This window comes from Podarcis filfolensis (assembly GCF_964270895.1).
Source record: "Podarcis filfolensis genome assembly, chromosome: Z".
Taxonomy (NCBI): domain Eukaryota; kingdom Metazoa; phylum Chordata; class Lepidosauria; order Squamata; family Lacertidae; genus Podarcis; species Podarcis filfolensis.
Genome location: NC_139617.1, coordinates 36,890,465 through 36,915,312, shown reverse-complemented (window position 1 = coordinate 36,915,312; position 24,848 = coordinate 36,890,465). Strand labels below are relative to the sequence as shown.

General features: G+C 45.8%; 1 protein-coding gene across 2 annotated transcripts; it reads left to right on the top strand.

Annotated features, from left to right (window-relative positions):
* Positions 1 to 228: 228 nt before the first annotated feature.
* Positions 229 to 24,741, top strand: PLPP7 (phospholipid phosphatase 7 (inactive)). 2 transcript variants are annotated; one of them, XR_014543976.1, is made up of 3 exons: positions 229 to 1,070; positions 22,635 to 23,768; positions 24,070 to 24,741. XR_014543976.1 is itself a non-coding variant. In XM_083596894.1 (2 exons), the coding sequence occupies exons 1-2, from the start codon at positions 620 to 622 to the stop codon at positions 22,997 to 22,999; spliced, it is 816 nt and encodes a 271-aa protein (XP_083453020.1). In that variant the 5' UTR covers positions 440 to 619; the 3' UTR covers positions 23,000 to 24,741. The 2 variants fall into 2 exon arrangements, 1 of the variants encoding a protein (XP_083453020.1); XM_083596894.1 differs by having other exon boundaries at positions 440 to 1,070; positions 22,635 to 24,741.
* Positions 24,742 to 24,848: the final 107 nt, after the last annotated feature.

The window sequence follows — 24,848 nt, the reverse complement described above, 5'->3', positions numbered from 1 at the left end:
CAAATTACTTCAGAAATATGGAGAACTGGATGTAAGATTATTATTAAGATTGGAAGAAAGAGAAACTGAGAGAACCTAAACTGAACAGATCCGTCCATCCCTCTCCCCACCCCCTAATTTCCCCCAAAGTTGTACAGCGTTGACACTAATTGCAAGATAACTGTAGCAAACAGGCAGAGGGAAGCGAGGGAACTACATTTCCCATCCTCCTTTGAGGCCCTCAGAAACAAGCAATTGGAAGATTTAAATAGACCAAGCCAGTAGCAACCAAACCTTTTGACTGGTCAAATTGCCCTCCTTTGATGCCTGCCTATTGGCTGCTTGAGCATTGACCAGGTGCCAGACTGGCTGCTGTTACTGTCATTTATCTCTTTCTTCTCTGCCCCTCCTTCTCCAAGCTTGGTGGGCCTGCAAAGTAAACAGCCATGTGCATTGAGCATTCCTATCTCTATATTTAACAGCTGCCCGTCTTACCAGGCTCATGACTTTTGAGGGAGGTGGGGTAGGGGCTGCTCAGGTCTTGGGGAGGGGTAAAAAAAAGAAAGAAGAAGTCTGAGGATTATCTCTCTTTTTCTTTCCCCCCTCCTCTTTCAATTTCTTTCTTAGAGAGACCTGCACCATGCCGGCATCTCAAAGTCGGGCCAGGGCGAGAGACAGGAACAATGTCTTGAACAGGGCTGAATTCATGTCTCTGAACCAGCCCTTGAAAGGTGCCCAAGAGCCCAGAAGCGCTGGCCGGAGGCAGAACAGCCAGCCCGGCCCCACTCCTGCCCCAAACGAAGGGGCCAAGGAGCGGAGGCAATCTCAGCAGCTGCCTGAGGAAGACTGCATGCAGCTGAACCCTTCCTTCAAAGGAATCGCCTACAATTCCCTCCTGGCCATCGACATCTCTCTCTCAAAGAGGCTTGGGGTGTGTGCCAGAAACGCCTCGTCCTGGGGCAATGCCCGCTCCATGATCAACCTCATTGGGATCACTGGGCATGGGATCCCTTGGATCGGCGGAACGCTGATCTGTCTGGTGAAGAGCAGCACCCTGGCAGGCCAGGAGGTCCTCATGAACCTACTTTTGGGTGAGTCCCTTTGCACCTTCCCCCTTCTTCCTTTCCTTTCAAGGCCTATCTCCAGTGGTGCCCGGTGCCCAGTGCCCAGTGGAAATGGTGGGGCGGAAGGCAGGGAGCCCAAACAGTAGGTAGAGTCACAGCCCATGACAGGCAGAGCCAACTAATTCTGGTTTGGTCCCCATCCTCCACCCCACTGCTGAGTTCAACAAAGGCAGCCCTGAGACTACAGAGGGGCAAGGTGACAGTCAGCGCTGCCACCACCCTTGGACTGGTTGTGTGTAAGAAGACGGGCAGGAGGGGGCTTGCTGAGGGCAGGCTGAGGTTGGTGGGGCAGTGCCCCATTTGCCCTGATGGACTAGCCTGCGCTGCCCATCGCCTCGCCATGTGGCTTAGGTGGCTTTCTTACTACCCTCACCTACCGTTCCTTACCGTTCTTAGCTTTTGCTTTCTTGAGCATCTCATGAAGTCATGGAATAGGGAAGATGGCTTTGGATGAAGACCAACATATTGTCTTAAGGTGTGGTGTATTGGTTATTTGTAAGTCTGCACCTTTGGAGGCCCATGTGCAGAGCAACAAGTGTCTGGTTTAGCCTCCTTCCATTTCTCTTAAAAGAATATCAGCGTTGGTCTTTGCCCTTTCATGGTGACAGCAGAACAAAAGTAAAATGACGTTCTGACATATATTCTTATTTGTTTGTTTTTTGTGTTGTTGTTGTTTGGCATTGCATATATATCTCACCGGGACGCGGGTGGCGCTGTGGGTTAAACCACAGAGCCTAGGACTTGTCAATCAGAAGGTCGGCGGTTCGAATCCCCGCGACGGGGTGAGCTCCTGTTTCTCGGTCCCTGCTCCTGCCAACCTAGCAGTTCGAAAGCATCTCAAAGTGCAAGTAGATAAATAGGTACCGCTCCGGCGGGAAGGTAAACAGCATTTCCGTGCACTGCTCTGGTTCACCAGAAGCGGCTTAGTCATGCTGGCCACATGACCCGGAAGCTGTACACTGGCTCCCTCAGCCAATAAAGCGAGATGAGCGCCGCAACCCCAGAGTCGGCCACGACTGGACCTAATGGTCAGGGGTATCTTTACCTTTACCTTATATATCTCACCGTTTTCCTCAAGGAGCCCAAGGTGGTGTACATTGTCCCCCTCCCATCATTTAATCTGCACAACAACTCTGTGAGGTGGACTAGGCTGAGAGGCAGTGACTGGCCCAAGGTGAACTTCATGGCTACATGGAGATTTGAACCCTGGTCTCCCAAGTCCGGCACTCTAACCACTACACAACACTGTCTGAAAAGCCTAGAAAGACAGATTCTGTCAGACTGAACCCACAACCCAACAGGTTATGCCAAGTTGCCACTCATAATCTTGCCAAGTTCTTCTCAGACTCGTCCTCCGGCCACTATGTTCTTCCTCTTCATTCTCAGATCTCAATTCTGCAATATGGGAATGAATGATTATACTCAGTGCTAGTATAAGCACATTATTTGCATATGTTCCTAACTTTGGGGAAGGGGTCTAGCTCCAGAGGATTTGCATCGCATGAAATCCAGGTTCAATCCTGACATCTCCAGGTAGATACGCTGATCTGAAAACCTCAAAAGATGCTGCCAGTCAGGATAGACAATACAGTAGTACCTCGGGTTACAAACGCTTCGGGTTACGCGTTTTCAGGTTGCGGACCACGGGAAACCCAAAAGTACCGGAAAGGGATACTTCCAGGTTTCGCCGCTTGCACATGCGCAGAAGCACTAAATCGTGCTTCGTGCATGCGCAGAAGCGCCAAATCACGTCATGTGCATGCGCAGATGCAGCGCTGCAGGTTACGAACGCTGCAGGCTGCAGACGTGCCTCTGTCACGGATTACGTAGAGGGAACCCCAAGGTCTGCAGAATATTTATGCCGGGACACTAAGGGGAGGAAAAAAATACCCCTCTCAAAATAACTGAACAAGAACTGAGTATACTCAGTAGCCACAGAATGCTGACCAACTATGAAAAAGATTGAGAGTGAGAATGGAATGGAGAGCCACAGAAATGAGTATGGCTGGCTGGTACCTTGAATTGGAACCCTCTCCTCTGCAACATTTTGTTGTACCCGACAAGTTTCCATTCTTCAGTGGCTGCCAGGGGTGCTAAAACTCCATGGTAAGTGTACCTGATATGCATGTCAAAGGTTCTACGCTCAATTCTGAGGGCCTCCAGCTAAAACAAGGAAGTGATAGATGATAAAGACCAACCTTACATGTGGGTTTTTACTCTAGCTGCACCCTTCCTGGTTTCCATGGCTTTAGATGTCATATATAACACCATCTGTGAGTGTTTCATGAGGATAATTGAAACATCTTAGACCAGCCTTTCCCCCAAGCTGATTATCCTCCAGCCATTTCGGACTACAGCTCCCGCCAGTCCCAGGCTCCACCTCTGAGCCATAGGCTCCTCCCCTTTAGTCTCAAGAGTCTGAGCCACAGAAGGCCTAGCAAGCCCATCTCAGTTATCCTTTAAATAGGGTAAACCATACAGAAGTTAAAGGGAGTTCAGGGATTATCATCCCATTAGGCATCTGGCTTCCCATTTGGGCATCTGGTTGGCCACTGTGAGAAGAGGATGTTGATTCCAATGGGCCTTTGACCTGTTCTAGCAGCCAGGCTCTTATTATGTTAGTATAATAGTGTGTGAAAACATGTTGTTCGGTTGTATACAACTAAATTCTGCTTAGAGTAGACCCATTCAAATTAATGGAACTAAGTCATGCCCATTATTTTCAATGGGTTTAAAATGAGTAGGACTAGTAATGGCTATAACCTATTATTGTTGTTGTTGTTGTTGTTGTTGTTGTTGTGTGTGTGTGTGTGTGTGAAGGTGCTCACCAATACATCATCACCTTTTCTTTTGCTACTCATGGCAGCCATTTTGGATGGGCACCCACAGCACTTTTAACAAAAGTACCAGCACCTCATTTCTAACCATAAAAAAAAAAAAATCAATCCTCCTCCTTCTCTCTTACTTCTTCATCTTTGACCTTTCTTAGCACGTTTCAGTGATGTCTCGAAATATCTCTAGATAGGTCATTCCACGTCAGTTCAACGCCGTCATGCCACCCACCATCTCGGATTTTGATGAAACTTGGTGTACACTCTTCCCTTATGCAATCAAAAGCTTCTGATAGTGAAAATTATTGCAAAGATATTTTTTTTTAGATTGATTTCATGATATAGCCAATTTTAATAGTTTTAAATACCTCAAAACTGAAAAACAAGTCTGCACTTTTGGGGGGGAAACCCTGTAATAACCAATATTATTTTAGATTTTAAGAGGAAGAACTTTGTTTCATTAATTTTTTCTATTACACCTATGGATTGTAGGAAAGTTGTACCCAGTAGCCATTTCCCCCCCATGATGTCCAAAAACCATAAAATTTTGTTACAAGACATAAGAGACCCATAAATTTTATTCTATGTTGAGAAAGAGCATGTCTTTGCAATAATTTTCACCATCAGAAACTTTTGATTACATCATGCCCTAACGCTGAAAATTTAGGTTTTCTAAACCTAGTTTTTCCACCAAAAAAGCTACATTTATACATTTTTAAGGCATTTATGAAATCTTTTGAGTGCTGGTGTCTTTTTTCCTGAAATCCTCATCATGTTATTGATCTCTGTGTAAAATTTCAAAGAGATCTGATCATTGGTTATTGAGGAAAAAAAATGCACACAAGGCCAAGGATCTCAAGAGGGACAGAAACACAGATTTCACGAAACTTTGAAGTGCTATAAAATTAAAACTGTTTGAGATAGAGGGAAAAAATTTAAGGGGGTTTCTTTCAACCATAAGGGAAGGGTGTACACCAAGTTTCATCAAAATCTGAGACGGTGGGTGGCGAAACCCTTGTTTTTTTGCGTTGATTTGATGTGGAATGACCCAGATATTTTTTGCCTTAAGCCCCAAAATACCTTTGAGACCACCTCCTCCACCCTTTGGTCCTATTACAGCACTATCTCTGAAGCCCACCAAGGGCAGCTTCTGAATTGCATTATCTCAGTGTCGGTTTTCAACAGTGAGGGTGGGAAAGGGAGGTGTTCTTGGTGGCTACCTCTCCATTTTGAGAAGCTCCCACCACCATCACTGCACATATGTAAGTTAAAAGTAAAGGGCCCCTGGGCGGTTAAGTCCAGACTATGGGGTGTGGCGTTCATCTTGCTTCAGGCCAAGGGAGCCGACGTTTGTCCGCAGACAGCATTCTGGGTCATGTGGTCAGCATGACTAAACTGCTTCTTCACAACGGGACGCAGTAACAAGTGTCAGAGTGCACAGAAACACTGTTTACCTTCCTGCCGCAGCAGTACTTATTTATCTACTTGCACTGGCATGCTTTCAAACGGTTGGCAGGAGCTGGGACCAGTGGCATAGCTAGCCACTCGAGTGCCCAGTGCAGTGCGCGCATTCTGCAGCTGAGGGCGGAGCGAGCCACCCATGGGGACGGGGTGAGCCAAGGCAGAGCATGCTGCGTGGAGCCTCTCCACAGCCTCCCCCTCAGCTGTAGGGCGGCTGAGGCGGTGGGCAGACGCAAGCCCTGCGGCGCTCGAAAAAGCAGCGCAGAGCTTGCAGGCAGTCCGCCCACAGCCTCCCCCTCAGGAGAGATGTGTGGCTCAGGCATGCTGCAGGCCCCGTGGTGTGGCACCCAGTGTCCCCCGTCTCACCTGGCGACCAGTGGCATAGGAAGGGGGTGTGGTGGGTGCAGGAGTAATTTTTTTTAAAAAAATGGTTGTGAGCCCCAATTTAATTTTATTTTAAAAACACATATTTTTGCCATTTTGTCACCCCCTCAGTGATGATACCCGGGGCGGCTCGCACCCACCGCACTCCCCTTCCTACGCCACTGGGTGGGACAAAGCAATGGAAGCTCACCCCATCACACAGATTTGAACCGCCAACCTTCTGATCAGCAAGAACAAGAGGCTCAGTGGTTTACACCACAGCGCCACCCACATCCCTGCATGTGTAGACCCAGCATCAAACCTTGAAATGGCTGGGCATCTGCCGAAGGACCACACCCCAGGAAGAGGTGTGGCAAGAGCCACATAGACCTGCTGCACGGAGGACTCTTTTACAAGAGCCCTGCAAAACCAGGAGACAACACAGCACATTTGCCAAGTCTCAGAATTTTGGAAGCCCTGTAGAAACTATTCTAGCTGTGGTTAGTGTGCATTAGCGTAGCTAAGGGCGTGTGGGAAGAGTGGTCCACATTGGGCGGTAGGCTTACCCAGACGGCCCAAAGCTCAACATGGGACGCAGGTGGGACGCAGCCTGCACGCCCCCCAGCCACCGCCTCCCGCTTGGCTGTGGCTGCCTTCCAGCAGGTCCAGCACTGCCAGAAAAAAGCTACACAGGGTGTGGCACCAGGTGGGCACCCAGGAGGGATGCAGTTGGTGTGCGCTGGCCTGCAGGTTTCCTTCCCAAGTCCCAGTTGCCTGGGCAGAGGTGGCAGCAGCACCCTGATATCTGCTGGGCTGTGCCAGGTGGGCGGGCGTTGCCAAGATGGAGCGAGATGAGGCACCACCAGGCCCCATGATTGCAGTTACAAAATCAGGATGGTCCAGAGCTTGGCTCGCTCACCCCTCCCCCGTGGGCGGATCATCCCACCCCCTTGGGCGGTGCATGCGCGTGTGCCCCCACAAGCACCCAAATGGCTTGCTACACTGCTGTTAGTGTGGTGGACCAGAGGGAAGGGCTGCAGTTCAGTGGCAGAGCATCTGCTTTGCATGCAGAAGGTCCCATGCTCAATCCCTAGCATCTCATGTTCAGAATATTGAGGACTGGGCTCTTGGTTTATTTTTAAATGAAGGACAATAGCTCAGTGTTGGGGCATCTGCTTTGCATGCAGAAAGGCCCCAGGTTCAATCCCTGCCATCACCAAGTCCATTGCCAGTCAGTGTAGACCAGGAGTAGCCAACATGGTATATTCCAGGCATTGTGGACTACAACTATCATCAATCCTAGCCAACATAGCTAATGTTCAGGGGTGGTAGGGAATTGTATTCCAAAACACACAGAGAGCACGTTGGCTACTGTCCAGTGTGGACAGCCTTGTACTAGATGGGTCAATGATCTGACTTAGAATCAGTTCCTACATTCTTAAAGCTCACTGGATAACCCTGGGCCGATCACCATCTCTCAGCCTAACCTACCTCACATAAGGTGCCCTGTTTTGCATTGTCAAAAAATGAGAATTAGCATCACCAAAAAAACAGAGGGCAAAGGGGGTTGCCAATTTGCTTCAAATCTGCACATGGGAATTTATATGTGTAGGTACAAATCTAACAGCCCTCCAAAATAGAGGAGGGCAATGGCTGTCTCTAACCTCACAGGGTTGCTGTGAGAATGACCTTTGCCATGCAGCCCTCACCTGGGCTGCTGCCACCACCCTCAACTTCTTAGGGCAGCATAACTACCCTCTGCTGATCTTAACCCCTGGGAGGGTATGTAGGGTTGGTCTCCCAGATATTTGAGGTCTCAGTTGTTTAGGGCTTCAATCACTAACTAAGCACCTTCACTTGAGCCTGAAAATCTGGCAACCAGTGCAACTGTTTTATGAGATCTAAACGGAAGACCAGCCAGTAACCTAGCCGCTTCATTGTGGTCCAATTGACATTTCCAAGTTGTCTTCAGATAAAGAAATGATAGCTATCCTCTTGGGCTGGATCTCAGGGTTAAGTTGGCAAAGGAAAGAATGAGGGGGGTGAGTGCATTCTGGTTGCTGTTGTGGGCTTGTCTCAAAAAACAGCACACCCACCAGCTTTTATCATGGCACTTTCATAATTGTTGTTGTTGTTGTTACTATTTAATTAGTATGTGACGTAGTGCCAAAGTGGGCTTCTAAATGATTTACAAAGTATAAAAGCTTGTAACACAAAGATTAAAATATAAATACTGTACTTGTAATTGAAATACACAATGAAACAATCCTGTTAAAATAAACAAGCATAATTATAGACATAATGAAACTATCCCATTAAAACAACACAGCATGTCAAATGGGAGGCTCAAGTTCTGATATCCAGAGAATGCCCCTGCAAATAGGTGCATCTTCAAAGCCAGCAGAATGCCAATAGTGATAGGGCTTCTTGTATTTCAGTGGGGAGTGTGTTCTGCAGCACAATGGAAAAGCCAACAGCAGAAAAACCTGCTGTTGTGTTTCCATAAGCTAATAACTACCAGGCCTTGGCGAAACTAACCAGCTTCCAATTAGTATCGCTACGCTTAAGGCTGCAGAGCCTAAAAGGTGTAGCATGGCTTGGGATGCTAGGCCTGACCCTGGACACCAAAAGGCTGCCATTGCAATAGGTTTACCCTGATCTTTGGGGCCTCTCTGGTTCTTCTGATGGTAAATTGTTTTAGCTCATTTCAATATTGTGTTTTTATATTGCTATGAAAGGCAGGTAAGGAATTCAATAATAAAAACATAACAAGCATGATGTAGTTCATGATGTTGCAGATTCCTCCCTGCATTGCGGGCATTTGAACATGCACTGATTAGCCTAGCCACCCATCTGCCTGTCATCAGATGCCAGGATGGGTCATAGGACCCATTGCACAACCCACTCTTCTTCTTTTTTAAATGTATTTTTATTAAAGATGTCTTGGTTTACAAAAGTACCGTAGATTCTGGCGTATTAGGCGACTGGGCGTATTAGACGACCCCCCCAAATTGGCAGCTGCAATTTGGGGGTTCGTCTTAGAAGCCCAGTCGCCTAATACACTGGGCAGCTCCGCGCCAGGAGAAAGCTGTCCGGCGTATAAGACGACCCCCGACTTTTTAACCTCTTTTCCGGGGTTAAAAAGTCGTCTTATACGGTATCTACGGTATGTGCAATGTCTCTTTTTTCAAGTTGAATTTTCTACAGATCAGTTTCATTTGTTGAGACATTAGTGTTACGTTAGGAAAAATAGAGGGAAAGAGGTGGAGGGGGAATAGTGAGTGGGGTTGGGGTTGGGTGGTGATGTTTCTATTTTACTTAATGTATGTGTGGGGCTTTGTGTCTGTGTTGCTTGTGCAGGTTCTCTTCGCTATTCGCTTGTGTTCCTTTGGTTGTGAGAGAGGTTGGGGTTGGCCTAGGGTGTGGTTGTTTGTTTGTGATTGGCTGTGGTGAAGTTTGTTTTCATGTGTGAGTGGGGTGGGTTAGCCATATTGATTTGTATGCTCTTGGTGGATTCTTGTCGTTGTTTTGTTGGGCTGTGTATGTGATAAAGGGGAGCCATACTGGGGTGGAGGCGTCTTCTTCTATGGTGAAAGCGTGTTCTTCTATTTGTCCCTGTTTCAGTTTGTTTATTGGTTAATTTTTCTAGTAGGGCTGTTTCCCATACTATTTGGTACCATTGGTCCATGCTTACTCCTGACAGGTCTCTCCAGTGTCTGGTTATGATGTTTCTGGCTGCTAAGAGTAGGGTGCACAACCCACTCTGAAGCTTTGACAGAGCAAAATGGATCCATTCGCTGACTCCAAAATACCCTAGAGCTGTTTCTGTCATTATGGCTTCAGAGTTAGGTCCTGACATCATCCCACGAGTGTGAAACATTGCATCAAAACTAACCCTGTATAAGTTTCAAAATCCAGGCCTTTCGACCTTATTATGCACATGGGGGGGGGGGGGCGGGGTTGTTCTGGTGCTTTGCCGCTTGCTTGTTGTCGTGGCAATATGGGCCAATATGACCTGCAATGCAACCTGATACGGAAGGTTTTGTGTAGCCACCTCCTTGCACCAGACAAGTGACTCTGACCTGGTTTGAACTCGCTTTGCAGGGAGAAATTTATTGCTTTGTGTCCATTGCATTGCAGACAAATTGGATGCTGAATTTCCAGGATTCAGGTGTGCCTGTATTCAGGGGGGCTAGGTTACATGGCCTGTGACGGGATCTGGTGGGACACTGTTGCTTTGGGAAATGAAAAGACAGATGGTTTTAGCTTGTCCACTTTTGGATTTTGACACACCAGGCAAAATTTCTGATGCAGTCACTGGGCTGAGAGCCAACCTCTGGCTCAGCCTTTGCAGGCAGGCTGTTGAAAAAAGGATGGGATTAGAGAATGGCTGGAGATAGTGTGTTCTCCCCCTCTCTTTCTCTCTTATATATCCTCTGTTCTAGGGGGGGGAATATCAATCAACCCAATCTGAGTTGGAAGCCCCATTAGCAGAAGATACGAGCATGTTCTCTTTCTTTCTCATCTCCCCTATGTTGGTGGAGTGGTAGTCAACCTAATCTAAGGAGGCTAACCTACTGACCATTAGCTTAGTAGGGAGCCCAACACGAGTTTCATTAGCTGCGTTAAAACATAACAAGCCAGACTTACTTATTGCTGCTCCAAGCCACAGTCACTAGCTAACCTTAACCTGTGATTTATTGTCGGCTTGCTGACTGCAAGAAACAACTAACCACACTCCCTAGGTCAGATGTTACAGCAAGCCATTGTTTCTTGGTTTATTAATTCCACCAGCAGCAAAATCTCAGGTAAAAAAACCACAGGGCTTTAACTAACTAAATGCTACTCAGAGTAAGCCCATTGAAATTAATAGGCCTAAGTTAATCATGATTATACATTTCAATAGGACTATGCGATAAGATGTTGGATAAAACCCATAAGTTCAAAAAATAGGCACAGTGCAGTGTAATCCAGTGTGGTGTAGTGGTTAGAGACTAGAGCCTGGGAACGAACAGGGTTTGAATCCCCACTTTGCCATGAAGCACACTGGGTGACCTTGGGCCAGTCCCTGCCGCTGATGCTAACCTACCTCACAGGGTTGTTGTGGGGATCAAATGAGGAGGAGGAGATCAATGTATGAAAGGTGGTATATAAAAGCAGCGAATGAATGATAAATAAATAAATTTGCCTGCTAGAGTGGTGCTTGTTATGGGGATAACATTCTGCTCAGAGTTAGACCCATCAATGAATCTGTCAGTAATTGCCATTATTTTCAATGGGGCTACTGTTAATAGAATGAGGATTGTATACAGCCCGTAGTTTCTAGGTTACTTTTTATACACTGAAAAGTAGAAGAGATTTGTGCCACCTGTGTCTTCATGACTTTACTAGCCATTGCAGCATTTGCCACCTTCATTTCAGAACAGTAACAACCAACACATTTTAGGAAAGGGCCGATGAGAGGCAAGGGTAATGAATGGTCTAGAATAAATGTGAGTGATACACATCTAGCATTAAACTGTTCCACGCATCTTTATGACTGCATTTCAATAGCAATTTCCATAACACTTTTATTTTATGTGTGCCTAAGCATGTGTGCTCTCTGTTGGCAGTTGGGACACTGTACATAAAAACTCAATAATTCTCAAGTATCAGAAATCAATTTCAGAATAATTATTTCACACAGCTCTCTTCCTCTATGGTGATAACATAAATTCTTCTGCAGTAAGATGTTGGTGAATATACTGTGTGATATTACACACAGAATTATGGAAGGGAGCTTCTGAGATGGTCAGTGATGTGCATTCATATTTCATCCTTGGCCCCTTCATTGTTAGATTTATAAACGCAAGCAGAAAGATGTGCTTAATACTAGGCAACACTACACACACACACACACACACACACACACACACACACACACTTTCTGGGCTTCGCTTGACGTGCTGTGATCTCGGTAGGTGTGCAGTGATGTGGGATAAATTCCAAATGTTGTGCAGGCTGAAGAAGAGGCAGGCAGGGGCTGAGAGAGGGAATGCTTCCTCTTCTTCTCCTGGAATATGACGTCCAACTCCTCACAGCCTCGGGATGTGAATGAGAGTATCTATTGCCATTAAAGATCACACCACGAATCTCACTCTTTTCTGTTCTCCTTGGAAGCTGCGGTAAACACCTTGCCCCAAGTCCAGGAGATGATGCAGGCTGCTTACATATATTCTCTCTCTCTCTCTCTCTCTCTCTCTCTCTCTCTCTCTCTCTCTCTCTTCTCTCCTGTCTCATCTGATGTATTAAATGCACTGACAAAGAGCAAACTGTGTCTGACTAGGATTGTCTTTGTATAAATAGGAGGAGCTCCTATTTTACTGCCACTGTAACTTGCACTTAGGGAGGGATGAATCTGTCAATTTCAGTTTGTCATTTTTCCCAGTCTTAAATACAGTTAATAGAGTTCTTTAGGCTGCATTTTCTGATTTTTAAACATATATTTTAAGAAATCCCCATGAAAATTCATCACCATTCTTGTGCAGGTTTTATCAATTAATCACATGTTTGCAGGCGAATATATGCTTTTTTGCAAGCAATTTCCTCAGCGTAATGCACTTCTTAAAAAGCTACTTGCGCTGATATATGCATTTTGATGCACATTTCCCACTAATGTGTGCATTTTTGTACACACTGCTTGGGTGGAGAACTGCACCACTAAATTCAGAGAAGTGCAAATTTCAAAGGGCAGCCATGTTTCACTTCACACATTGGTTGGCAAAGTGTGAATTAAGTCATTTCTCATTAAAATGCAAACAAAATAAAATCTCTCCACTATCCCTACTTGTAGCATAATAATGTTTAATCACCACCACTGCCATCATTCAAGACTCACAATTCACAACTTTGCTTGTGTCTTCTATTTGCAATTCTTTCTCTCACTCGCATCCAACAATTTGCACTGTTTTGCACATCCACTGTTTCACATGGACACTGTTCACTCAACAGCTTTAGAGCTGACTTGTCATCCTATTGTCTCCTTTCTGTATCTGCTCTTTCTATCTCCTTGGCATTTTGTGTGTCCCTATGTTGAAAATAACTTTTGAGCAGGTGGAGTGTTTGCAGACATTCCATAGCAGGCTCAGGCACTGGCTAGAGGGTTTGGTTCAATCAGCTGAAGCCAGAGATCTTGTAAGGCACAGCTGGTACGGCATCTACTTTGCATGCACAAGATCCCAGATTCAGTCCTAGCATCTCTGGATAGAACTGGGAGTGTCACCTGCCTGAAACCCTGGAGAGCAGCCAGTGTAGCAATACTGAGCTAGATAGAACAAGTGGTCTCATTTAGTATAAGACAGCTTCCTAGATTTGTATTATTATTGTTATTACTACAGGCAGCAACCATTTTGCATGGGGGTTCCATTCCTGGGGGACATGGGTGGCGCTGTGGTCTAAACCACTGAGCCTCTTGGGCCTGCCGATGAAAAGGTCAGCGGTTCGAATCCTCACGACGGGGTGTGCTCCCGTTGCTCGGTCCCAGCTCTTGCCAACCTAGCAGTTCGAAAGCATGCAAAAAAAAAAGTGCAAGTAGATTAACAGGTACCGCTCCGGCGGGAAGGTAAACAGCATTTCTGTGCGCTGCTCTGGTGTCAGTGTTCTGTTACGCCAGAAGCGGCTTAGTCATGCTGGCCACATGACCCAGAAAAACTGTCTGTGGAGTGGACAAATGCCGGCTCCCTTGGCCTGTAAAGCGAGATGAGCGCCTCAACCCCAGAGTCGTTCGCAACTGGACTTAACTGTCAGGGTCCCTTTACCTTTCTTCCATTCCTAGACTCCGCGTACATCAGCAGAGCACAAATAAGCCACCCTCCCATTCCACCCTCTTCCCAGGCCAAAAGGAGCCCGACGGTCAGCAGTCGTGTGTCAGTTGGACATGTGCAAAACGGTCGCTGTCTGTAATTTTGTTTCTCTTGTCAAGGCTAACTTGATTATTGTTTTGCTTTGGCTTTTAGGAAATATGCAAACCAATTTTGAGGTGGGAAAGGTGTGTGTTCTGTTCTTTACTTTAATAACTGATAGGTAGGTGCCTCTGCAAACATAGTCTTGCCCTAAACTGCTTGGGACCAGGTTGTGTGATGAACCACCTGCACCACTCTGAGCCTGCCTGGCCTTTAAGACTGGCCACTGGTAAGATCCATCAGGCAGGGACGTCTCAGTGGTTGTTCTGTTTTTGTGGAACTCCTTCCATGGGAAACATGCTTGGCTTCCTCACTGACTGATTTTACATGGACTGCACTTCTGATTTTGTGTTGTGAACCTCTCAAGAACCTGAAAGGCGGTTTTAACATTTCTGAAATAAATTATTATCCTTAGCCACCTTGCTGCTTTATCACAAGAGGTTGCCTAGTGACCACTATAGGCCTACTGGCCTGTCCCCCCAAGTGACTGGAATTTTGAGGCCTGGCAACCATTGTAGGTCCATCAACTGCTGTATCAAATGGCTGAAATACTGAGGTCATACCAGTTGCCTAGTGACTACTATAGACCCACCAGCCTGTCCTCCAACCCAAAGTATCAAGGTGGTCATAGCATCATAGCAGTATAGAATTGTAGAGTTGGAAGGGACCCCAAGAGTCAACTGGGCCAACCCCTTGCAATCCAGGAATCTGTAATGCAATAGATGGTGAAAATATGTGTCAAAAACTAGATCCTGGACCAATGACCATTTAGTGCAGTGGCTCATAGAGTCTGGTAGTGAGAGCTGTGAGGCAGGCGAGGAAGTGACTGGTTAAGATTTAACTTCAGCTGTGAATTCAGGAAATTTTAGGCCAGGGCTGGAAAACCTTTAGCCCTCCACATGTTGCTGGACCACAGTTCTCATAATCTCTAACCATTGGTTGTGCTGGCTGGTGCTGATGGGAATTGGAATCCAACAACACCTGGAGAGCCACAGATTCCCCAGATCTGCTTTATGCCCCATTTGCAAAATTGGTTAATAACACAGATCTACTATAGGGGTCCCTTTACCTTTTTACCATGCAGGGTTGTCATAAAAGTGACAGATCATTGTATGCAAAGCACTTTGAATGCTCAGAAAGCAGCATAGAAATGCCTTCACATGGGAGGTATGTGTCATGTTCGCCAAAATCAGGGCATCAAAGGTCAGTAGTTATTTTCAGTACTGAATTACCAGAGCCAGCCTCAGCAGCTGGTACCTTTGTGCAGCTACTAGTGCCTAAGTTCCTTGGTAGGACTCGGGTGTGACACTCAGCACTCCCAATCCCATAGTGCTTTGGCCCTCCAGATGTTGCTGAACAAAAGCTCTCTCATTAGCAAGCATGGCCAGTGGTTAGGGATGAGGGAGTTGTCTTTCAGCAACATCTGGAGAACTAAAGGTTCCCCATGATAGCAAAGTCACTTAAATAAGGTTGAAGGAGTCCAGAAAGAAAAGTCTTGACAATACCTTACTGAGGAAATTGAGCAGCGTACAGTATATAATTTGATGGGGGGGGGGGGAAACCAGGGATGTTTTGTCCTTCTTACTTCAGGCTTTGAAATAACAGGGCAATGTACAAGCATACAGAGGTAAAACCCCATTGGAACCACACAGCCAGGCAAAGCACAATGCTACCTTAATGAAGATCATGCCACTCTGCAGGGTTACTAATCAATACCCCCACCTGTCTTCCTCTTCGCTAGTTTTCTTTAATATCAGCAGAGTTAACCCCTTGGTGAATGATCTCTGCTGCAGGACTTCCAATGCCCCACAGGTGCTCTCAAGAGATTATTTGTTGGCGCATTGTGGGTCATTAAAATGCTGGGTGGTTCACCTGCCACCGAGTGGGATGCTGCTGCCTGTCACTACAGTTAAGCCCACCTTGGGGTACAGTGGCATGAGGGGCACACCAGATGGCACACTGTCTGTGCAGGAAGCTCCAACCCAGAGCCAGTGCTGTGAAAGATTACAGCGAGCGGCTGCACCTCCACTTCCTTCCGCAGCCCCTTTTTCCATTTATATTTCCACCCTGGTGTGAAATGTGATTTGCCTTAATAGCAACCCTTCCAGGCAGAACTTAGCAGGTATGAACGACGGCACGCCAGCTGAATCCAGAGCGGAGTGTGGATAAATGCTTCTGTGATTCAGCAGAGCTATTGGTGCCGTCAGCACTTAAAAGCATCTCCTGCGGGGGGGGGGGGGGTTGACTATAGTTGAAGTCCCACCTCCAGTTTGTGACCTTGGCAAGGTACCCCTGCAGGGAATGGGGGGACAGACAGAAAGGTTCCTCCCCCCACCGAGAGTGGTTTTGCAGCTGCAAGGAAGAGACTTCACCCGAGGGGGAACCCGTACGCATCTATAGCCTGGCTGGCCCTAATGCGACTTGACAGAAACATGAGCTGAGAGAAGAAAGGAAGAATGGAGAGAGGAGAATTCAGGATATTTCTTGAAAGCTGCTGAAGAACTAGGTTTTTGGGTGCGGGGCAGGGGTGTCAAGGAGAACAAGTCTAAAAAAAACTTTTTTTTTCTTTTCTTTTTTGCTGAGAGAGAGAACTGGATGCCTGGGTTAAATGCTAAAAATGGAACTTGGGGGACCTGGTCTACACAGTGCTCCCAAAAATATTGTGGTCTCACACTCTTAAGGCTTGAAACATGCCTTGGTGCTCATGGCAGACATACCATGTACCTTCTAAGAGCACATAATAAACACTACATAGGAGTTCATTGATGGAGGCCAGCTAAAAGGCAAATATACTGATGGAGAATAGCTAAATGGAGCTTCCATGTTCAGGCACAGTATACCTGAAGGACCAGAGGCTTTCAGTAACCATCAGAGCAGCTTAGTTCTTTCTCGCTCTACTTCTGGGGTGGGGAAATTTTTTTGCTTTGAAGGCCAGGTCCTTATCAGCATTGGCCTTGCAGTTCAAATTTGACAGGTAGATGGGATGGCCCACTTGTCAGTCACACAGCATCATTAAGAAACCATGAGATTAACAGGTGGGCCGTCCCATCCGCTTCTCAAAATCCTTTTCACAGGGTCCCAAGCCTGTGTACTTCCTAGAGGCATTGAAATGGCTACATCTGGTTTGCCACAGTGAGAACAGGATGTTGGACCAGATGGGCGCCTGGCCTCATCCAGCAGGGCTTATCTTACATACTTGTGCTGCTGGGGAGAAAATTCTGTGCTTGGTCTGATCCAGCATGGCAGCACCTGCATAGTTACGAAAATGTCCCTTTTCCAGTGAGCTGTGCTGAATTGCTTATTCTACAACGTCAGAGCAGTTATCTAATGCAGCAGGCTTGGTTTGTTCATCAATCATTGTGCATCTCTAGGGAACTCTGCAACTACTCTCTGTCTTCCTCTGCATTCTAAAGACCTTGCTGCTGATTGCCAACTTTTTCTTTTTTTATTGGGCTATGCTCCTCTGTCTTTAATAGCAGCATGGCATGCCAGAAAATTAAGGAGACGAAGCTTTTCCTGTATAAAGAATGAAGTCTGGGAAGAGATTCAGTTGCTCAATTTGTATTTGCTGGGCAACTTTCAAAGGCAGAGGAGCAGGGCCCAGGGGGAAAAGCTGGCCACCAACCTTCTATCTATTAGTGTGTAGGGCTGAAAGCAGAGCTGGGGGAAATTCGGCCCTTGGGTCCAAATGCAGCTCTCCAGGCCTCTCTATCTGCACGTCGGGACTCAACCCAGGTTACATCTCCTCAGCCACAAACCCTCTCCCGAAACCACATCCCCCACCAGATCTGCTCCGCAACCTCCTTGTTACAACTAATTCTATTTCCACGCCTGTTACTTTACAATTTATTCCTTGAATATGTAAGGAAAGATGTTGGAAGAGAGTCAACGGGAGGCTACTCTCTCAGGATGTTCCCAAACTGGCACTAATATAATAAAATGCTAAGCAGAAGATCAGCATCCCTGTGTAAGATCTCTTTCCACAGCTCACCCTCCTGATGAGCTTTGTCTCTCCAGAACAGCTGCAAAGTTGCTGCGTTTCGCAGCAATCTGGGAAGAAGCCACACTAAAGTAATTGGTTCAGAGATACAAATTGCCTTTGCTCACAAGGGCACAGTGTGCAAAAAGAATGGAGGGTCTCGGGTCAGCCAGCCATTTTACTCGTTAGTCCTAATCATCTTGGACAGGGGAGTCTAACATATCTTATACTTCTCATCTCTTCCTTGACCCCATACCTCATAATCTTTTTTGATGATTTAGCTTATGAGGCAGTTTATACCCACTCACACACTTTAGCCCCCAAATCTGTTAAATATTGTGGAAAGTTGTCTGTATGCTGTGCAATCTAGGCACCTCTTAAGATATCATAACCACATTTTCTGTGACGTTTCCTGAGATCAAGGAGCAGGTTTTTGTCTATGTTTGGATATGATTGGATGCCATCATGAATCAAGATGGTGGACTGAAACTTTCAAAACAGCACTGATCTTAACCAAATATTGCATTACAGTCCTTGAAATCAAGGAGCAGGTTTTCGTTTATATTTGGATACAAATGCACACCATTTTGAATCAAGGCGGGTGGCCAACTGGTTTTCAAAACTAATGTTTGGTTTCTTACCATTCCCAAGCAACTCCATGGACTAGGCTACTAATGCCTATGGGCATGACCTCTTGTTTAAATAATAGCCCTTTTTTCCCTACTTTGAAATGTGTGTCTATGGTTACCTCCAGGTGATCTCTTTATTGGGTATTCATCTTGATTTGTTTCCACAATGTTTGTGGGGAGGTTAGATGACACTGGCTGTTTACTGAGCATTTATTTATTTAGAGCACTTATACCCTGCTCTTCAGCCAAAAAGGCCCCCTAGAGTAGCTTACGTACAATTAATTAAAGCAGGACAGTGCCTGATGGACCTGGGCTTTCGGCAAAGAATGAACCCTGCTTCCTATCTCTCCCAGTCAGGCAGAGAGCATTCATTCTAATTTGTCTGCGGGGAGTTTATACTGTGTTGTGTTGTTATCCCACATATTCCAATGCATTTCCCCTTTCACTTTCCTTATCACAAAAAGTCCAATCTGGGGATGGAATGCCAACTTTAATTGCACAACTTGGACCTGCTGAAATGTGACTGACTTCCATCTGAAAATAGCAGCCGCCTGGAAGTGTGCACTCTCTCACAATCTCAATCTCTCCCTCTATCATGCATCCAGACGGCTGACTTCTATTTTTATGAAATCATTGTTCCACCGTATGCTGCATGGGGAATTACAGTTAACCTTTTGAATTTTAAGGGTGTGGGGGTATAGGAAAGAGGAAGAAATCTGAATTAGTTAAAGGCAAGCTTAACTAATTCTCACTTTCCAAAATAATGCACAAACTGAAGTGCAGCCACTGTTTGAAATTTGCACTTTCCCAAGTTTTGCAATGCAGTCCTCCAGCCAAGTAACACATACAAACATGGATTTACTGGGGTAAAGTGTGCATATAAATGCACATGTTAGTGAAACTAGTCTACAAAGGTTATATTACCGGAAATTTATTTTCAAAAATGTATGTGGCTGGTTAAAATGCATACGAAAACGTGTTTATTAGGGTAAATTCACTAAAATGTGGATGAATTTTCATAAGGACTTTATTTCCCCTCTCTCCTGCAAATTAACATAGTAATATGGAGAACTGAACTGGAAAAAAATGAGAAGCTGTGAGAAACCGAAACAAGCATGTTTGAAATTGACATTTAGCTCCTTTTGTGTGTGTTCATTTTTTAGTGGTTCAGTCACACTAGTGGGCGCAACACAGCTGTGTGGGTGGGAAAGAGATGGTGCATCTGAGCATGCCATTTAAAAATAGCAACACTATCATCTATCATTGTAGTCCTTTAAAAAAAATGCACAAAAGCCCTTTTTAAACTTAGGCACTGCTGTCTGATGTTATCAGTAGAGGTGTGCTCAAGTGCCTGTGCGTCGATACAGCCGCCCACCTAGCGTGTCATTGCACACATCAAGCCCATGCCTCTTAAAAAGACAGAAGAAGAGTGCCAGGGAAGCCTTTAGCCTGCCTGGTCACCTCAAGATGTTTCAGACTACAATTCCCATCAGCTCCAGCTGCATTAAGATGATCTACACCTGCAGAGATGGTTCCGCTGTTCTGTCCTACCACCAAGCAGCCAATTAACATTCGTATTTTACAAATGAGAAGCACTGAGACTGAGAGATTTTGCGCACGCACACACACACAAAAATTGCTAGAAATTTTACTTGCCATTGTTAAAACTACTGGGAATCAGGAACACTTACTGATCTCCTGCAGCAAATCGCATAGGGTAGAACTCAAATCTAGCTCCTGCATACCCCCACCCATTTTTATTAGGAAAGCAGAAAGGTGCCTTGCAGCCAGCAAGTTAATCCATTGTCCCATCTAGCTCATTATCCTCTCCAACGAGTAGCATAGTTCTCCAGTGGCTTAGACAGGAGGTTTTGCCTGTCCTATCTGGAGATAGCATAGAATTCATCCTGGGACTTTCTGCATGCAGAATATGTGCTCTGACACCGAGTTGCGTTCTGTCACCTTCAACAACTGGGGCAGGGAGGAGGAAGATTATTACCCCATGGGATTTAAAAGCAACGCAGACAGTGTCTGGCCCTGGAATATCCCAGTGGCTCACAGTGATCCTGCCCTATAGCTGAAGCGATTGGGGCAGGCAGTCAAGGCAGCCGAAGCCTTGGTTGTTGGTATGTAGGCCACATAAGGAAACTTGAGCCTTTACTCACAGAGTGACGGCACCAATTGTATCTATTTGTGCCCCTGACAGGCCCGATTTGCTGTTGCCACTGAACCTTCCCAGCGATTTGGTGAAACAGGCACTTCAGCTGATTAGAAACACCAGAATGTTTATGCCCCTGAACGATGTGCCATGACACAGGCTAATTGGAGGCTGAAAGAAAAGTGCCCAAGGTTACTCTAGTGGGTCTGTAGTGAATGTGAGACTCTTTGTGTGGGCATAGGTCTCTTGAAGGCCTTAAGTATAGAGAGCCTGTGTGGAATAGGGAGCAGAGCAAGTGTTTCCAGCCTTTTGGGGCCTAGGGCTATGTTTGGAAGCTCAGGGAACTCCCCCAGGCACCACAAAATACCCATTTCACAGAAAGAGAAGCAAAGATGCTCAGAACCCCAACTTCCTCCGAAAAAACAGGAAAAACATCTACACAGTACACTCACACCCATACAAGTCAAATCCTTTTGTTTTTTAAAAATGTGATGAGCATGGGGCTTTTGTGGGCACCAAGGACATGTCTGAGGGCACAATAGGGTCCACAGGTGCTACACTGTGGGTCCCAAGAGCTAGAATGTCAAGCTAAGACAGTGGTTCAAACCCCCACTCAGCCATGTCACTCACTGGGCCAGTGGCGTAGCGTGGGGGGTGCAGGGGGGGCCGGCCGCACCGGGCGCAACATCTGGGGTTAGGGCAAATCCACGGGTTAGGGGGCGCAAATCCATGGGTTAGGGGGCGCAAATTACTTGCCTTGCCCCGGGTGCTGACAACCCACGCTACGCCACTGCACTGGGCAACCTGGAATCATGGAGTCAGCTGCTATATTCCTCAGCCTACCTTACTTCAGCACAAATTTTAGGAATTACTGGTCTACATTGTCTAAACAGACCTTTGGCAACCATCTTCCAAAGCCAAGCTACCTTTCAATTGGCTGTCATTATATTGTCATCGCTCCCCAACAATATTTGACAGGTGCATGTGTTTTCTCTCTTATATAATTCTGTTCATATCCCACTTTTCCTTCAAAGTGGGCTTTTGCCAACATGGCATGCATGATCTCCTCACCTGTTATACTCTCAACAACATTGTGATGTAAATCCAACTGAAAAATAGTGGCTGGCCCAAAGGCACCCAGTGAGCTTCATGGCTGAATGGAGTTTTGAACCTGGGTCCCAGTGCTATCATGGCACTCTGTAAAAACGAAGCCCTACTTACACACTCAAAAAGTAAACATTTTCATGGTGTAAGTATGCCTTTCAGATACACACACACACACACTTCATCTAGAAGTCTGATAGCATTGCTTTATATGTTTCAAGTGAACAAAATACTAATCAGAGGAGGCTGCTTGTTATTTGATGGTTACTAGTGGTGGGTGAATCTCATGTTCCCACTTTTATGTTCAGTTTGCCACATTTCTGAAGCAGTTTGTGGATTACTATTTTTAAGTCACAAAAATTCACCAGCATTTTAGTAGTCATTGTAGTAGTCATAATAAACACTTTTTTGTATGCAATTTTGAAAGCAATTTCCCCTAATACAATGCATTTTCATATGTTATTTTCACGAATATATGCATTTTTATGTACAATGTTGTTTGCTTTTTTTTTTTTGTCGAAGAACCGCATTGCAAAAATTTGGAGAACTTCAAATTTGAAAGGATATTTGCGTTTTGGTTTGCATATTATTTGAGGAAGGGCAAATTACGTAGGTTTGCATTAAAATGTGAACATTTTTTGTTAGCCTTTATTTTTCAGTTTAGGGAAATGCTTGTAGCAAAGCATCACCATCTACCCCTTCACCCACCAAGAAACACTTCATGCATAGGCAGTGTGAATTATAGTAAAATATTAAGCAGGTTTGGATAATACTTTAAGTTTCATTGTACTGTACCAGTTATGCGCCTTAACTGCCTTAAGAGGTTCCCAGAGTGAACCATGGGTAGCCAGTGGTTAAAGGGTTACGCTGTGTTTTCTCGGATGCATTTAATAAACATGTACCATACAGTTTCAAAATTGCCTTCTGTCTCCCATGTCTCTTAGTGCATTAAAATGTGAAATGAAATGAATTTCTAATGGTTGCCACAGATAATTATTTTAACCTTTTGCCTCAGACAGCTCATCTCTCTAATTCTCTGCCTTGTTTTCTCTCTCTTCTGCTCCAGCCTTATTTCTGGACATCATCATTGTGGCTGGCTTACAGAAGATGGCCAAGCGAAAGGGCCCGTATGACGTAAGCCCAGGCCTGTTGGACTACTTGACCATGGACGTCTATGCTTTTCCAGCAGGACACGCCAGCCGAGCTGCCATGGTATCCAAGTTCTTCCTCAACCACCTGGTCTTAGCTGTACCGCTCCGGATCTTAATTGTGATCTGGGCCTTCTTGGTGGGACTTTCCCGGATCATGGTTGGGCGGCACCATGTCACCGACGTCCTTTCTGGATTTGCGTTTGGCTATTTGCAGTTTAGGCTGGTGGAGGTGATGTGGATGTCTTCTAATACTTGCCAGATGTTGATCTCCATGTGGTGAAACAGCAGCAACGCACTGTCCTTTCCTCCTTATTTTTACATAATGAAGACTTGAATACACTTTTTAAAAAGTGACGGATTTTGAAAATGAAACACGGTACACAAACCTCCACGTGCTGGGAATGGTTATCAACTTCCACCAGGGTGGTGAAGACCTGGTTGCATCTATTATAGCACAATGTCTTGGGATGATTTCTTGCCGGTTGTGCTGCCGAGACCCACTGCTACATTTTGCCATGTTTTCGTGACTCCCAAGTGGATGGAAAATTAATTTGGTTGTAGGGAGAGAACACAATTGCATTCTGTTGCTGTTTGTTTGTTTAGATGGCACGCTCTTGACACTGTTGGAATGCCTACCCCTTGTTGTTGAATGTGGTTGTGCATTGATTTTCTTTCGTGGGGGCCAGGAAATTTGATATGAAGTGAATTATAAGGTTGCAGTCTGGAGCTCTAGGATTCAGTCCCTAAGTCATACTCAGGGTAGGCCCACTAAAATCAATTGACTTAAGGTCCTCATCTACACTAAGCATTTTAAAGAAGGACTGTGCCAGCCATGGCTTACCCCTATAAATCCTGGAAATTTAGTTTGTTACGGTGCTGAGAGTTGTTAGGAAACCCTTGTTGCCTTCATAGAACTTCCCTGCGAAGAGGAATAGACTGTTCAACCACCCTGGGAAATGTGGCTCATGAAGGGAATAGGGGTCTCCTGAGAACTTGCAGCAAACCACAGCTCCCATAATCATTTAGGGAAAGCCATGACTATTTAAAATGCCTAGGGCTTGCCGATCAGAAGGTCAGCGGTTCAAATCCCCGCGACGGGGTGAGCTCCCGTTGTTCGGTCCCTGCTCCTGCCGACCTAGCAGTTCGAAAGCACATCAAAGTGCAAGTAGATAAATAGGTACCGCTCCGGCGGGAAGGTAAACGGCGTTTCCGTGCGCTGCTCTGGTTCGCCAGAAGTGGCTTAGTCATGCTGGCCACATGACCCGGAAGCTGTACGCCGGCTCCCTCGGCCAGTAAAGCGAGATGCGTGCCGCAACCCCAGAGTCGACCACGACTGGACCTAATGGTCAGGGGTCCCTTTACCTTTAACTTTGTCACATCCAGCAATTTCAATGGGTCTACTCTGAGTAGGGCTAACATCAGCTATCTCTTAAAATTCCTCAAAGCAGCAAGATCTGAGGGCATTTATTTGCTCCTGTTGCTGTAATTTGCATGATTCTGATTTTTTCTGCTCGGCAGACTACAGATGGGTGACAGTAGGGTGGCTACTTAACATATCACCAAAGAAAAGAGGACACAGATTCACATAAAATTTGCATGTACCATTTCATATGTATGCATGCAAATATAGTGAATATGGTTATAATTTAAATAGAAATACACTGCAAGTCACCATAGTAGGAAAGACAGAGACTAGGTGACCTGCTTGTCTCAGGGCTAGCCATTGATGGATGGCTTCAAGGCCAGGGTGATGGGAGTTGTAGTCCAAAACATGTGGATGGCACCAGCTTGGTGAAGAGTGAAGTAAGTTAGTGCTGAGTGAAACCATGTCTGCCTTACTTCTTGCTGCATTGAGCAATTTAAACCTATGGTTCAGAATCCCAGATTGCAACTGTCACTCTCCCACCCTCTGCTGCAGTGAATTGCAATTCTATTTGGGTTACTTGCATCCATTGTCCCTCATGCAAGCCAGGCACAGAGCCAGAAATTAACAAATAATAAAGGATATGTCAAGTTTGGCAATGGGTTTCTTTCCCCCTTAATTCAATTAAGTATTTAAAGTCTTCCAAGGAGGAACCATTAGGATGGTGGATGCATCTGTGGCTCAGTGGGGGAGCATCTGCTTTGTA